The 16,942-nt window shown below is 35.2% G+C and overlaps 1 protein-coding gene across 2 annotated transcripts in view; it reads right to left on the reverse strand.

The window, feature by feature from the left end:
• The window catches only part of LOC136039742 (uncharacterized), a 104,437-nt gene that overhangs the window by 20,250 nt on the left and 67,245 nt on the right, over positions 1 to 16,942 (reverse strand). For both annotated transcript variants that reach the window (XM_065723582.1, XM_065723583.1), the window contains 2 exons: positions 16,382 to 16,518; positions 3,930 to 4,129 (listed from right to left, as the gene is read on the reverse strand). In XM_065723582.1, coding sequence (XP_065579654.1) covers positions 3,930 to 4,129; positions 16,382 to 16,518 — 337 coding nt within the window. The remainder of the gene's footprint in view (positions 1 to 3,929; positions 4,130 to 16,381; positions 16,519 to 16,942) is intronic.

A 16,942-nucleotide genomic window follows, 5' to 3' on the forward strand; every position in this document is an offset into this window, starting at 1 on the left:
AGTGTAAAGAGCGAAGTACTGACGAGGGGGCGAACCCCGTCATATATGTAATAAAACATGAGAATACAAAAGTTTTTTACGTAAGCTAATTTATAAGTTACGTATATCTTTTACTTATAAAATGATTCGTAGAAAATTAAAAGTTCTAGTTGCCTTTTTAATTACAACTATAAACATTTATAGGCTAAATATATATCATTTACATGTCATCAACGGAAATTTAGCTCGTCTCATATCTCTTGATATAATTTCACCAACATTATTTTTGATAGGTACCAAAGGTTTTAAATAACATATTGGATTCTTGGAAAATTTATAGTCTTATATTTTAGAAAAGTTTGGGCTGGAAAAGCTTGAAAATATTCGGAAAAATCTTGTATTTTATGCTCAAGCATGTCCAGGCTATTTTACAAAATCCTTTAAAAGAAAAAAAAACATATGGAAAAAAATAACTCGGAAGCGATAATGAAATGCTATTGTTTGGATATAGCTAAGTGTCGGTGATTCCGATTTTCCCCAAAACCCGTCATTGTTCCTGTTGTTAATAACTTATATCAGGCATGCAGCTAAACCAGTAACTTATTATTTCTGAGAATTGGTTTAATATATTTTAAAGGTTGGGTCTTCAGAAATTCCGGGAAGATTTCAGTATTATGTAATCAAGTTAAAATTTTCTTTTGGATACAGATGATCAGTTTCAGCTCTATATTTCGATTTTAGTAGATCCAGAGTTCCCCCCCCCCCCTTGAACTTCAAATTTACCCTACGTATGGATGAAAAAGCAGGTGGCTGAAAAAGCATATGACTCAAAAAATAGTTTAAAAAAGGTAGATGGCTAAAAAACCAGTTGATAAAAGGTAGATGATTGAAAAAGCTGGAAATAAACAGCTGGAATGACAGAATAAAATTCAAAAAAGGAGCAATTACCCATAATGTCTTGGAAAGATTTGGCTCTGATCCAAGAAGATTAATTCTAAAGCTTATTGGTGATTTATAATTTTTGGTGATTACTTATTAATAAAGATTTTATCGGTATGATAGAACTTACCGGCAATGTAAGGTTTTGTGAACTACCAATATAACTTCAGCTCCCCAAGCCTTTCATCAAAGAATCGGCTACCCCCCCCCTAAACAAAAAGCTACGTGCGTCCATGTCTGGAATGAATGCATTTTGGACCTTGAAGATCGTTGTTTTCAATTGAAGAGGTTGTAAGAGATAGGACGGGTATACATGAAAGCTGTAGCATGAAAATCGTTTCACAACAATCGAACCCAGAACCCTACTCCGTAACTGTTTGATGGTAGCCTCCTTTCATTCTGATATTGATTACATTTAGTTTAATTAATTATATTTTAATTGCTAATTTAATTAAATTTCTCTATCCATCCCTCCCCCAATAAATCCAATTCAAATCATCAGTTCTGCAATCGGCAGTGGTAGATTTGAAACACAATGTCTGAACTTACGATGAGACTCCAAATATCAGGGAGACCTCCTCACATTTTATTTAGATTTTGGTATAAATTAACTTATTGCTTTAACGTTATAAATAGAGTTTTCCACCATTATATAGGCTAGTTCTTATGATGGTGTAAATACCTGAGGGGACCACTGATAAGTAATTGTTAGGAAAATTGGCTGTCTAAAAAGCAATGGAAAAAAAAACTCACCAAACTCCTCCCATCCCTGGAACCGATTTTCAAGATTCTATAGACAAAACTATTTTTTCTAATTAAAAAAGAGATTCTAAAAATGCTAGCCTCCTCCTTTTAGACCTACGTCAAGTGAAACTCCGTACCTATGCCTCTTGTAAGCGAACCGAAAAATCCTGTCTAGGGTTGTAAAAACTATGGAAATCTATTTACTGATCTATTGTTTGACAAAATTATTGTCAGATTTGACTATATTATTGACAAAAACTATTGTTTTGGCAATTCAAGCATTAAACCAAAATCTCTTATTTGTATGGAATACAAAATTTAGCGGCCCAAATTGTCCGTGCAATTCTGAAAATTCAGATTGTGAAATTGTTGATCGCTAGAAAATATACAATTTAAATGCCGTACAGACTATATTCATAGAGCCATTAGCAATCACACTTTAAATGGTTTACACGTAGAAATTCCTTGAATTACATCAAGCCAATCCATCCCCCTCTAATAACTTAATTCTTTTGTCAGCCCACTTAAAACCCTTATATGACTTTAATCTTGATGAAATGCCTATCAGTAGATCATACCCAATGACCCTATCAATTTATAGTTGACAATATTTCAATTATGGGGTCTCTAAACCAAATAGTTTGGTCCGTTTAAACCATGATTGAAAGCTTTATTGCTGCTGTCAGATAATATAAACGCCTAAATAAAATTAACCATATTAAAAATAATATGACATCTTTTTATCAGCTTGCCGTTAAAAAAAAGTATCTGGATAGGCCAGAAGCTTGAGAAAATTAGTTAAGAGCCTTAATTTCAGAAGAAAAATATTATGTGAGTGACGTCATTTTTATATTCATCAGTATTGCAATGACGTTGTTGCACTTGTCACACTTATGTGGAAAAATTGAAGATTTTCATATATGGAGAAATTTATATTAAATTGCTTCAGAGCAAAAAACTGGTAATTGGAAAAATACTTGGATATGTTGGATATACGCAATAGCGCTGCCTAAGTGAAAAGCGATGTGGACACAATGTATTATTTATTTAGACCAGGGCAGTTCGTATCGAGGAATTTGTAGAAACTTCGAAAAGGACTCATTCGATTGAAAATTGAAAGAGCTAGTGCCCTTTTAATAGTCAAAACTGATTGGAGGGCAACTGTCCCCCATCCCAAGCAAACCATTTTGTCAAAACGCATTCAATCAAAATTTTGAGATAGCCATTTTTTTAAACGTAGTTGAAAGATCCAGAAATTATATCTTTGAAGATAACAACCCCTCAAAGCCCTCAGGGCAAGGGTTGTAAGTTATGCCCTGGGGGCATTAAAGGTCAATATAGAAAGGGTGATCGTATAAACTTTGGAGGGAGTTCATTGGATTACTACTCAGAAGTTTTAGTGCTCTTTTGGAAATGCAGATTGACCGTAGGGTGCATAACCCCCCCTCCCACACACACACACCTCTTATTTTCCCGAAATGCATCGGATACAAATTTTGAGATGGCAATTTGTTGTCTGTGTTACGAAGACCCGAAGTCTCCTGCCTTGAAAAACAAGGAATTGTATTTGAACATGGATATGACTGACGTATCCCTTTTTTCCCTGTCACCACTCACCAGTACGCTACTGGATATATATATATATATATATATATATATATATATATATATATATATATATATATATATATATATATATATATATATATATATATATATATATATATATATATATATATATATATATATCTTGCATAGATATTCAGTTTTTACTCGCTTTATCACTAACTAATTAAAATGCATTTATTAAATAGCCAGGGTTTAGGTGTAATAGTCATTAATAATTTTTACCATCATTATCTAGGCGTATAATCATAAACCCAGTGGGGAAAAATTCTAAACCCATTTTGGAGGAATACTAAATGGAAAGTTCCTAAGCTTGCTTACATCGTTTGTAGACAATTTATAGGTCTTAATGTCTGGATGCTTTGTCTTCCTAATATCCCCACCATTTATTACCCTGGGTGTAGTCACTGATCAAAACGTGGCATCCCCATGTAGAACAATGCTCTCTAGTTGGACCTCGCCAAGGTTTACTTGACTTTTACTTGTGGTTCTCTGCAAGGTTTTTAAAGTAGCTGAGCTTATGCTTTTCGCCATTAGTTCCAATTTGACGATTAGGATAAATATATTAATGATGAGGAGCTTGGTCTCAATAATTCCTTAATCACTTCTGCTCCTGTTGATAATAAGTGATCAGAACTCACCATCTCCAGAACGAACGATACTCCTTAGTTGCACTTCTTCCCCAAGGTCTACTAAGCTTCCACTTGTAACTCTCTGGGAAAATAAAGAAGTCCCAGCAAGTCTTCTAAAAAGCCCGATTTCACAAAGAAACTCTTGTTTTCCTCCAGAAAATGTGGTGAGTGGATTGCGTCTCTCAACGGATACTGCCTGAATCGCCAAGCTGAAATAGAGCCTGAATTAGCCAACTTTTTCGATAAAAGAAAATGGAAAGGAGACATAATAAATGGCGGCAATAGGTAGAGAGATAAAAGTTTTAGAGCAAAGGTTCATGTATCAAGTCTATGCACGGGGTGAAATTTTATTTTTGTATTGTATTGTATCAGACTAATGACGCTTCTTGACTACTCAGGTCCCTGCGTCGGCCCTACAGTGTATTACTGCAGTATGATTCGATCTCTGGGTCCCGTATTACCAAGCTAAGGTCAAACCCACTGCGCCACCACAGGGTGACATTAGATTTTTGTTACACTATCTCGCACTTTTTAAGTATAAAGAAATGAAATGTCGCTATGAACATTAATTTTGTAAGCATAACATAGAGAAAGAATGTTGAGAGAGAGAAAGAGAGGAGGGAGAACTTTGTGCTGACATACAGGGAGATAAACAGAAAGATGTAAAGAGCAAGTAAACGGGAGAGTAAACAGACTGGCAAAAGGCGGGAGGGTGGAAAAAGTGAAAGGAGCTCATTTATTAAGTAGTTGTATTTGGGCTGATATTATTTTCTTGTTATTCTACCACCCCACTGTTTGAAATAAATTAGCAAATATAATGAAACCAAATGACAGCGTAAACTCTGCTTTAATAAGCGTAAAAAAAGAGAATATCGAGACAAGAAGAGAGAGAGAGGGGGAAGACGATGAGAGAAAATTTCACTTTATCAAGTCCTGCCGGCTTGCTGAGAGTTTATTTCTAAAACATTAATCCGATACCAGTTAAAAGGTGTGGAAAGGTAAATCGGTATGAAGTGAGATGTTGGGAAGAAGTACCCTGATCTAAAAATCATCCCCACTCTTCCTTACCCACGTGTCTGTTCATGGGCTAAGATTAGTTTTCAGTGTATATCAAATGTAAGTGAAGACCGAGACCAAAATTAAAAACAAATAGAAATTATTCGGTTTGTGTGGGGTTCCTCCTCCTCGACCCCGTCTTTACGCTTATATTTTATAGTGTTATACTGAAAGTACCTATGAATGTACGTACTTGTACTTAAGCGGTCATTTTTAAGGCGCTGGGGACAAAAAGTCAAACTTCGTTTTTAATATCATTCAGAAGCGAATCTCATAAGAAGCTTGAAAACATTAGCCTAAAAAAAATTTTCGGTTTCAAATGCACCCCCATCCCCTCATCCATAAGAGAACCAATTGCCCAACACCCTAATTGATAATATACAAATATACCGTATTTACAGTCGCTATTTTTATCAGTCGCATGACCTTTATATTTACAGTCGCAGTTTTGCCTCTTAGACTGAGAGGACAAGTAAAACCCTTCCTATAGCTGCCAGAATTTTACCTTAATATCGTTACCACATACTTGATGTAAAAAAAAGATAAAGGTCATCAAGAGCCATTGCTGGCGCATAAGGTGTCGAATTGACGTTTCAGTTGCAGGGTCTTTTTTAATGGGACATTTAGTAACTTTGCTGCCCAGCCTTGCTGCTGTACGGATCAATCCCTGAGCCTCAAACTGCCAATCAGAGCATCAGTCCAATTTTCAACCATAGAGCACATGTTGTAAGATGGTGCAGCAACAGTAGCAAAGACACTCTTTCCTGTAATCCCGAATGTGCAATTTTTTGAATAAATTTGGTTTGAAAAATGCATTGATTTTAAGAGATCAAGACGACGCCATTTTAAAAACGCCTAAACGGTACACAAGGAAACACAAGCACTAATTAGTACATATTATTTCTTGAATTATCAGAGAGTAGTCAGGTCTTAAACTTTCACACTATCACAAAAAAGGTTGCACCTTTTTCATTTTACTCAATGCGTCATCTATCAAAAAGGGAAAAGGTTCATTTATCATTTTGACACGATACATCGAAACACTTCTCGAGAAGTACTTAGATAATACCTAATCAGTCATTAAATGACTATCAAGAAAGCGTTCATCATTTACCTAATTCGAATTGAACGACATATGTGAATAATTATTTGAAAAATTGCGCCTAGCTTAACAATGTACTTGAAAGAAATATTGCTTCTTCTCTGGCTATTAGAAGCTGTTTGAAGGGAAAGAATGTCAAAAGGCCCAAGCCTAGTCTTTGGTTGATTAGATCAACCAATGCTCTAGGTTTCAAAAAATGCGTTTTATTGAGGTATTTTCTTAAAAAAGTACTCTTGTTTAGTAATTTTATTGGAAAAGGAAGAAAAATATCAATATGACACCCTTCCACTTCGATATTGAGAAGTGCATCGCCATAAGATTTCATGATTTGACTCCGCCGATGGACTAGAAAAATCTGAACTGTTTTGAAAGATTTTGTAATGCGAATATTTATGAAGAATTTATACTGCAATTAGATTTTGAATGACCCTTATCTTCATTATGCTATTTTGGAATTACTTTTGATTTAAACCAAAGAAACTGCATCATGAGTACCTTTGAGCTCTTTACGCTAAAGTTTCTTACTGTTTTAAAAAGTAGAGTTAAGAGAAAGGGTCAAACTTTAGCGTAAAGAGCGAGGGGTTGAGGAGGAAAAGGGGTTTCATATACGGAGTAATTTCTGTTCGTTTTAAGTTTTAATGTCGCTCCTTACTTTCCGTTAAAAAAATTTTTTTATTTAATTTCAGGAGAATTGAGCATAGAATATAATCGAACCCCTGAGCACGCGCCTGACTACAAGTATGATTAGCTACATTTTTGTTAAGTCGTTCAATATAATTAACATCCAATCTATTCAACTAATCAACAAACTTTCTTAAGTATTATAATAAGTGAAACAAGTTGAAACACATAAGTATCTTTAATTGACTGTATCTATAAGTTGCCTCAAAGCAATCAAACGCATGATAATACAGTAGACGAGTTTTTTAACTACGGGTGGTCCACCCCGAAAGTCAATTTCATACAGCTAAAATCATATTCTGACATAAATTTTTAGAAACTTGATACGCTAAGCCAAAAATACACAACTATGGTGGGCCAACATATCACTGACATCTTTATTATAATAAAATCCATGTTTGATTTGATGTACAGGCCGCCTACTTCATAAAACCATGCTGAAGGGTATACAGTTTATATCTTGATGGGATAATTATGGTCGGATCAAAGTGGATGAGAGAAAAAATAAATAAAAGTATACATTATGATCCCAGATATCTCTGACCTACAAATGAAAATTACACATAGGCTTGAAACTCATCAAATACCTAGTAATAGAGCTTGGTCATTATATTAAACCACTAATGTTAATTAAACAGATAAAACGAGTGATCCTAGTTCATGGGCGGGAACAAAATCAATCTTTGTGCTCTTCAAAAAAAAAAAGAATTTGGCTCTTCCATCGGTATTTCTCACCTCATGGCCATTTCATTAGTACAACTTTCAACCTTCTGGGGGGGGGGGGCACCTGCCCCTGAAACAACTCCCTAGATCTGCCCCTGTTCTGGCTTACTGTAACCGAACCCCTAAAAAAAATCTAAATTTGAAGGGGGCTATACAGCAAAGAACATACTTTTATACTAGTTACAAAAATGTGCTCTTACTGAGCCTATAAATAGATTTTTGAAGTTAGAATTCCATTTCTCTAACAAAGATTGGTAATTCCGCAGCAATACCCCTTCAATGAAAGAATAACTATAGTGACAAAAAAGAGCGTCAGCCAATTTCCCGTTCAATACTGTTTCTCTATAAAAACATCCCTACTTTGAGAGCCCCCCCCCATTATTGAAGTAGAATTTAGGCTAAAGCTATATGCAAACTTACAAAAAAGCACTATAATAGCAAAATTTTTACTCTATCAAAGAATAAATTTACTATTAATCATATTTTGAGGGTCCCAAGTAAGAATTTTCCTATGTTTTTCTTAGGGATTTCGTGCCTTTTTTCTGATTTATACGATTATTAATTATAATTACAAACAGTTATTAATTATACAATTTACTTTGTAATTCATGCTAATTTTCATGAAAGACTGTGAATCGAAGAAAGATTGAATAAACTAGGGGAAAGGCCCAGGAGTTCAAAACTATAATTTTTATTAAAAGGGAAATCTAAAAGTAGGAGATAAAACCAAAAACTTGTGGAAAAGAGCTACAGGAACAATAAAAACTGAAGGTAATTTGAACAAAAGTGGAATACTTCAAGCAAGATTCAATTTTGGCGGTCCATGTCTGAACCCGAACTGGTGGGAAACTATATGAATATTAAATATGCTAAAAAAAAATTCCTCAAAGAAATATCATTATGTATAGGACAACGCACAATGGGGAAAAACCGCACGAATGGAAAACATGCAAAAATGTTTTCTTTACAATAATTTCAAATTTAAACACAGTCTCATGACCTTTAACAATTCATTGAGAGACATTACACTAGAAAACTACTTATATTAGAAAAGAACTGACCCCTGAGAGCTTCAAGTCAGAGCCATAGCAGTTTAAATATAAAAAGAGCAAAATCTAATCAGCTTGAAACCATGATGGTCTAGTATTTATTAAGTTTCCATCTGACACAAATGTGCAAATTACAAAAATAGAAGAAAGGAAGGGGTGTAAGGACGTTCTAATCATGTCCATAATTGTTTATTCAATTCAGGCTAGACTTTTGGGATGCGGCCGCTCGTATAGCTAAAATACAATTAATAAAATAAGATATAAGATCTCACTATTGTGACACCTCAACAAGTTTCTTTTTATAAATGAAAGAATGCGAATCTTGAAGCCCAAATAATGAAGTCGTATGTAAATTACCTATTGTGAAAAGAGCGACTGTTCATGCTTGAATGAACAAAATATCATTGCAAGTTGTAAGATTCATTAAAATACCACCCATGGGAAGAAATAATTCTTTTATTGCTTGATAATACAAAAAAGTTTAAAGATATGTTTGTAAATGATATTTTTCAATCATAATTAACCAATAACCATCTGTTTGGAATGTTAGCATAAGTAAAGACATAAATTTCATTTCATTTCTTACATTATATAGAACAATTTACTGATGTGGAACTACCGTCGTGTGATATTGGCCATTGTCAATTACCCTCCTGAGAACAATGGTATGACTTTACGCAGCCGGTAACTGAAGCCTTTTTGGTACTTGTGTATTACTCAGAACACACTCAATAAGTGAAGGTTAGGGTGGGTATCTTCTATCACTATGCGTTCCTTATCGTAAGAGTATAAAGTCATGCTGTGTCCATTGACGCACTGTTTTGTTGTGGGCAACAACCCCTTATCCTGGAAAATATAATTGCCTCTTTTTCAGTCTTTGGCAAATCCCAAATCTTCTTTTCAAAATCCATGTTCAAACACTATCTTCTATCACTGTGTCTAGCAAACTATATTGAGCTTTGTCTTTGTGGCTATGAAACCGGATTTTCTCATAAGATGTATCTGCATCGTAGTTTGTCAAACAGTTCGTGGTAACGAACTGTAGTAAGGAGCGACCCGGCTCAATAGTAACCAAAACTCTAAAAAATGGAATTTTGATACCAATAGCTACATCAAAAGAATCGCATTTTAATGCTGGTTTTAAATATATAAGTTTCATCAAGTTTAGCCTTACCCATCAAAAGTTACGAGCCGGAGAAAATTTGCCTTATTTTGGAAAATAGGGAGAAACACCCCCTAAAAGTCGTAGGATCTTAACGAAAATGACACCATCAGCTTCAGCGTATCAGAGAACCCTACTGTAGAAGTTTCAAGCTCTTATCTACAAAAATGTGGAATTTTCTATTTTTTGCCAAAAGACAAATCACGGGTGCGTGTTTATTTGTTTGTTTGTTTTTTTTTTTTTCTTTTCCCCAGGGGTCATCGTATCGACCAAGTGGTCCTAGAATGTTGCAAGAGGGCTCATTCTAACAGAAATGAAAAGTTCTAGTGCTCTTTTTAAGTGACCAAAAAAATTGGAGGGCATCTAGGCCCCCTCCCACGCTCATTTTTTTCCCAAAGTCAACGGATCAAAATTTTGAGATAGCCATTTTGTTCAACATAGTCGAAAACTATAATAACTTTGTCTTTGGGGATGACTTACTCCCCCACAATACCTGGGGGAGGGGCTGCAAGTTACAAACTTTGACCAGTGTTTACATATAGTAATGGTTATTGGGAAGTGTACAGACGTTTTCAGGGGGATTTTATTTTGCTTGGGGGTGGGGCTGAGGAGAGGGGGCTATGTTGGAGGATCTTTCCTTGGAGGAATCTGTCATGGGGAAAGAAGAATTCAATGAAAAGGGCGCAGGATTCTCAAGCATTACTATAAGAAAACAATGAAAAATAAACATGAAAACGTTTTTTCAAATGAAAGGAAGAAGTAGCATTGAAACTTAAAACGAACAGAGATAATTCCGCATATGAGGCGTTCTAAAAATACTTTAGCATAAAGAGTGAGGTATTTAGGAGGAGATAAATACCTTGCTCTTTATGCTAAAGTATTTTTAGTAATTTAAATTATTTATTCTACGGCCTTTCTGATTCAGGGGTCATTCTTAAAGAATTGGGACAAAACTTACGATTTAGTGTAAAGAGCGAGGTATTAACGAGGGTACAAACCCCCTCGTATACATATTAAAAATATAAGGTTATGAAAGTTTGTTACGTAAGTTAATTGTTAAGTTACGTATATTTTTTACTAATAAAAACGTTCGTTAAATATTAAAAGTTCTAGTTGCCTTTTTAAGTAACCGAAAAATTGGAGGGCAACTAGGCCTCCTTCTCCACCCCTTATTTTTCAAAATCGTCTGATCAAAACTAAGAGAAAGCCATTTAGCAAAGAAAAAAGAATTATTATACAAATTTCATTTTAATAATTTATGTGCGGAGAGCCAAAACCAAACATGCATTAATTCAAAAACGTTCAGAAATTAAATAAAAAAAATAAATAATTTTTTTAGCTGAAAGTAAGGAGCGACATTAAAACTTAAAACGAACAGAAATTACTCCGTATATGAAATGAGTTGTCCCCTCCGCAATCCCTCGCTCTTTACGCTAAAGTTTGACTCTTTGCCACAATTCTACTTTTTAAAAAAAATTAAAAGCTTTAGCGTAAAGAGCGAGGGATTGCGGAGGGGACAACTCATTTCATATACGGAGTAATTTCTGTTCGTTTTAAGTTTTAATGTCGCTCCTTACTTTCAGTTAAAAAAACTATGTTTTTTTTATTTAATTTCACGAAAGAACCTAACTTCACTTATTGAGTTTGTTCTGAATAATACACAAGTACCGCCACTTTATATTACTTAATTTAAATATTACTTATTATGCAAAGCATAAATATATATATCCCTATTAATATATATTATATAAATACTATATTTATGGTGTTTTATCATGCTTTCAGTAGGTTTCTGATCCTCATTTTTTTTTTGCTTGTTGTCTAGCAAACTAATTAGCTCTAAAGTGCGAAGTAGTAGACCTAATTAGTGAGACCAAATTAATTGGAATGCTAGTTTTGAAACCTGTCTACTGTGGCTTCAATTTGTTTTGCAACGTATTAAAAACAAAACATTGCTTAAAACAGAAATTAAATTGCTTTTAGCATTTTTCGAGAAGCAGAGAATATGTAAGATTTAGGACTAACATTTTTACGTATATGTATAGTTTTTAATTTCAGGAGGAGATTCATTTTCTTTAAAATCAGTAACGATAGATACTAGGGTCTTCCGAGATATATATTCTAGCAACATATACCGGCTACCGGTTTGCGCAGGCGCTAAGGCTCATGAATTGAATTGAATTGAACTGGATGATTCCTCCTCTCTTCCCGCAAGGACTCAGGAGGCTTCTTATACTATGATCACTATACCACTTGGTTCATATAAGATTTATCCGATTAATATTCTTTAAAAACTTGCATATCAACTTAAGTCCATCAGCACAATCACTGTTCAAGCCTTCTCCGCTTAGTATGTCACTATTCTGTCGAATTCTGTTTTCCCTAATAAATTTTCGAATATCCTTCCTACTGTCTTCTGTTCCTTCACAATCGAATAAAAGATGTTCTACCGTTTCCTCATTTCCACAAAATGTACATTTCGGATCATCATTATAGAAACGGGCTCTATATGCCTGAGTTCCTGCATGACCTGACCTTAGTCTAAATATCACCCTGGCTTCAGATTTACATAGCGCTCCATACATTTTCTTTTCAAATCGCCTTTCTTTCTTTTGTATAATAAATTTATTTGTTGAGAACGCACGAGTGTCCTCGAGTGTCCTTATTTTCAATTTCTTTATCACTTCTCCAATTTGATTAACCATCCTGGGCGTAACACTTGCAAGTGGTTGCCCGTCTTCTATGGATGCTTGTTTTGCTGCAGTGTCGGCCATTTCATTTCCCCTAATGTTCGCATGTCCAGGTACCCAATCCAATGTGATAGTTACTCCTTTTTCCAGTAGTTTCTGTAATTCTTCATGGCAATAAATCACTTCGGGAGCTACTTTATTTAACTGTCTCCCATTTATGCTCCATGCAAACGTGTCTTTTTACAATGACGAACTAGAGTCGTACCTAAGGCTCATGGCTCTGGGTTCACTCAATTTTTGAACCTACCTTTAGCCATGTGTTCCCATCCGACAATTAAGTTTGACTCTTTCTCTCAACTCTACTTTTTAAAAAAGTAAAAACTTTAGCGTAAAGAGCGGAGCGTTGAGGAGGGAACAGCCCCTTTCATATACGGAATAATTTCTGTCGTTTTAAGTTTTAATATCGCTCCTTACTTTCAGTTAAAAAAAATTGTCTTTTTTTACTTAATTTCTGAACGTTTTTGATTTAATGCATGTTTTGATTTTGGCTCTCCGCACATGAATAATTAAAACGAAATTTGTATATTAATTTATTTTTATGGCTAAATGACTTTCTCATAGTGTTGATCGGACGATTTTGAGAAAAAAGGAGCGAGGGAGTAGGCCTAGTTACCCTCCAATTTTTTGGTTATTTAAAAGGCAACTAAAACTTTTAATTTTTACGAACGTTTTTATTAGTAAAAATATACGTAACTTACGAATTAACTTACGTAACGAACTTAAATATTCGTATGTTTTTATCACGTATATGAGGGTGTTTCCCCATCGTCAATACCTCGCTCTTTGCACTAAAGCTTAAATTTTGTCCCAATTCCTTAAGAATGACCCCTGAATCACAAAGGCCGTAGAATAAATAGTTAAAATTAATAAAGTCACTTAAGCGAAAAGAGCGAGGTATTAGGAGGAGATGAACCCGTAATAATTTCTGTTCGTCTTAAGTTTTAATGCTGTCCGATACTTTCAGTTGAAAAAACTTTTCATATTTATTTTTTTATTGTTCTTTAAAAAATGCTAAAAAATCCTGCGCCCCCTTCATGGAAAATTTCTTTCCCCATGACAAATTCTTCCATGGAAAGTTCCCCCCGCATAACCCCTTCCCCTCAACCCCTCCCCCAGCCAAAAAATCCCCCTGAAAGCGTCTGTACACTTCCCAATAACCATTACTATATGTAAAGACTGGTCAATGTTTGTAACTTGCAGCCCCTCTCACGGGGACTGTGGGGGAGTAAGTCGCCCCCAAAGAATAGTTATTAAGTTTTTCGACTATGTTGAATAAAATGGCTATCTCAGAATTTTGATCTGGTGACTTTGGGAAAAAATGAGCGTAGGAGGGGGCCTCGGTGCCCTCCAATATTTTGGTCACTTAAAAAGGGCACTAGAACTTTTAATTTCCTTTAGAATGACACCTCTCACGACATTCTAGGAGCACTGAGTCGATACGATCATCTCTGGGGAAAAAAAAAAAAAACAAAAAACAAATGAACACGCATCCGTGATCTGTCTTGTAGCAAAAAATACAAAATTCCACATGTTTGTAGATAGGAGTTTGAAACTTCTACTGTAGGGTTCTCTGATACTCTGAATCCGATGGTGTAATTTTCGTTAAGATTCTATGACTTTTGAGGGGTGTTTCCCCCTATTTTCTAAAATAAGGCAAATTTTCTCAGGCTCGTAACTTTTGATGGGTAAGTCTAAACTTAGTGAAGGTTATATATTTAAAATCAGCATCAAAATTGCGATTCATTTGATGTAAATATTGTTATAAAAGCTCCTTTTTTTAGAGTTTTGGTTACTATTGAGCCGGGTCGCTCCTTACTACAGTTCGTTACCACGAACTGTTGATATCCGAAATGCTTAATCAGCTGCTCCCTATTCTTTCATTGTTAATGGTCTTAACAAGGGACGCATCCACAATTTTTGTCGAGGAGGGCTATTTTTTTCGGGGGCGGGGGGGCTAAACTTTGAAAAATGCATCAAAACTTACTTATATGCATTTGTGTTACGTTTTTACGAGTCAGATAAATATTCCGAGGGGGAGCTCAAAACCCTTAAACCACCCCTTGGATACAGTCTGGGTTTAAGATTTAATTGGTTGCGTATATATATGCCGTTGTAAATTCAAGCTGCACTACCCAGCGTATGAGGGGTCGCCTTCTTCGGGCCCCCCTACATCCTACCTCAGACTCATTTGGTTTTCACACCAAGTTTGGCTTTTTCATGCATATTTTGTTACACATAATCTACTCTGAATACTTTGGAAACTTTGCTGCATTTTGTTCTGTTTCAGAAATATCTATTAACCCAGTTGTGCCATTTGGGGAGGGGATTGGAAAGTAATATCCCCATCCCCTAGATTCTCAATACCTTTTTATTGTTACTAAAAATACTTGTTTCGGTGTTTTCACTGAAAAATACCTTTGTTTGTCTTTTCCTTAAGAAAAACCGAAAAAAAACATCGAAATTACCCCCCTTATATTTTGAGAAATTCGCTTTATTACATTTTCCCCAACATTCTTGTTAATCGACGTGTCTGGCCAGATCCATAATTATTGTCTTATGAGAAAGCACAGCATATATTCATGTAGAAAAAAAATAGCTACGTTTACAATGCTTGGTATTGAACCTAAGCCCTGTTTGTTCTTCAGTGTTAACCAATCCAGTTGCCCCAGCGTCGTTATTTTTCTTGTCTCTTCTTCTTTTTGAAGTGAGAGTACAGTCGTTTTTAACGTTTTGCCTATATCAGTATTTTCATCTGAAAGTGTAACTGGTTCTTTTTTGAAAAAAGTAAGGGAAGATATATCTCCCCCATAAAGCGTTTTTGTAGCAAGCAGTGGTACCAATTGGAGGAAGAGGCATTCCCTCCCCGTTCCAAATTTTCGACTCATTTCAGGATCATGAAAAATACCTTTTTGTATCTTTATGGTAAAGCATCATTTTTTGGTAATTGCTGAAAAAAATTGTCCCCCTTAGATATTGAAAAATATTATAGAAGATACACAAAGTGACCATCTCCCGATGTTTTGAAACATACATTCTGCCCCCTTCATATTTTCGTGAATTTGGCTCTACTGGTAGGAAGCAAAAAAAAAATGAACTTGTTAAACCAGCCTCAACAAAACCCACAGAATCGATTAGAACCCATTAAATCGATTGGTTGCATGCTGTGTTTAAGGTGAGAAGAAAGCGGCGAAGAATGATACATTAGCTATGTTGTTACAGCATGTACAAGTTTTCTAATTGATCTGAAAAACAGCCCTGCAAAATGACAGGTCATAAGTTATAAAACCTGAATATGTAAGTTTTTGAATAATGTATTATCTTAACTAACTAGCTACTGTAAATCCTGACTCAGATGCCAGGAAATGATTTTGAGGGACGCAAAAATTAGGGGGCAAAAGGTAGGGCTGTATCTAGGGGAGGAGTCGGAGGGGAGGACTGGTTTCCTCCACCCGAAACATTTCTCGGACTGGATATTCGCTCGTAAAAATGTGGATAAAAAGACCATTTCTCTTAAAAAAGTGAAAAATATTTCTTCGGCTGATAAATTGAAGTTTAAAATGCTGGTAAAAACACCATAGCTCACCGCCCAAGAAACAGTTTCCTTGGCAGTCCCCTCCCACTCGCTTAAAACAAATCCTGGATACAGTTCAGGGACAAAGAACAAAATAAAAAATAACAAAGAACAAGAACATACCTTAAACGGAATTTTTCACGTGGGCGAATATTTGGCTCGCTAGAACTCTTATGTTGACGCAACAATTTAGCTCAAAAAGATTTACCGCCCTCTTTCAGAACATAAATTGTCAATTTCAGAACAGCAACAAAGAAAACGCACCGATAAAACCTTAGAAATAAATTATTCCTGGGAACATTTGAATGCATTCTTCGTTTTAATACTTATTAGGAAATTCTCTTATCGATAGTATATATTTCCTTACCTTGCTCCATTAAAATCAGACTCTTTCTTTTCTGAAACCATTCTGTCTTGGGGCTTACACTTCACCATGATTAGCTCATCCTCGGGGAGTTTAAGTCCAGCTACCACTGGAATTCGGATGCTGACGCAAAGCCACGGCTAAAAGATAAAGAATTTTATCAACATCCCTACAAGTAATTCACAGAGAGGATGAAAAACTATAACGCCCAAGATTTCGCTCTCAAAGCGTTACATCCAATTTAAACGTTACTATATCATCAAACAGTTCGTGGTAACGAACTGTAGTAAGGAGCGACCCGGCTCAATAGTAACCAAAACTCATAATAATGGAATTTTGATACCAATAGTTACATCAAAAGAATTGCATTTTTATGCTGATTTTAAATATTGAAGTTTCATCAAGTTTAGTCTTACCCATCAAAAGTTAAGAGCCTCAGAAAATTTGCCTTATTTTAGAAAATAGGGGGAAACACCCCCTAAAAGTCATAGAATGTTAACAAAATCACACCATCAGATTTAGCATATCAGAGAACCCTACTGTAGAAGTTTCAAGCTCCTATCT

Source organism: Artemia franciscana, chromosome 20 (genome assembly GCF_032884065.1).
Source record: "Artemia franciscana chromosome 20, ASM3288406v1, whole genome shotgun sequence".
In the NCBI taxonomy this organism is placed as follows: Eukaryota; Metazoa; Arthropoda; class Branchiopoda; order Anostraca; family Artemiidae; genus Artemia; species Artemia franciscana.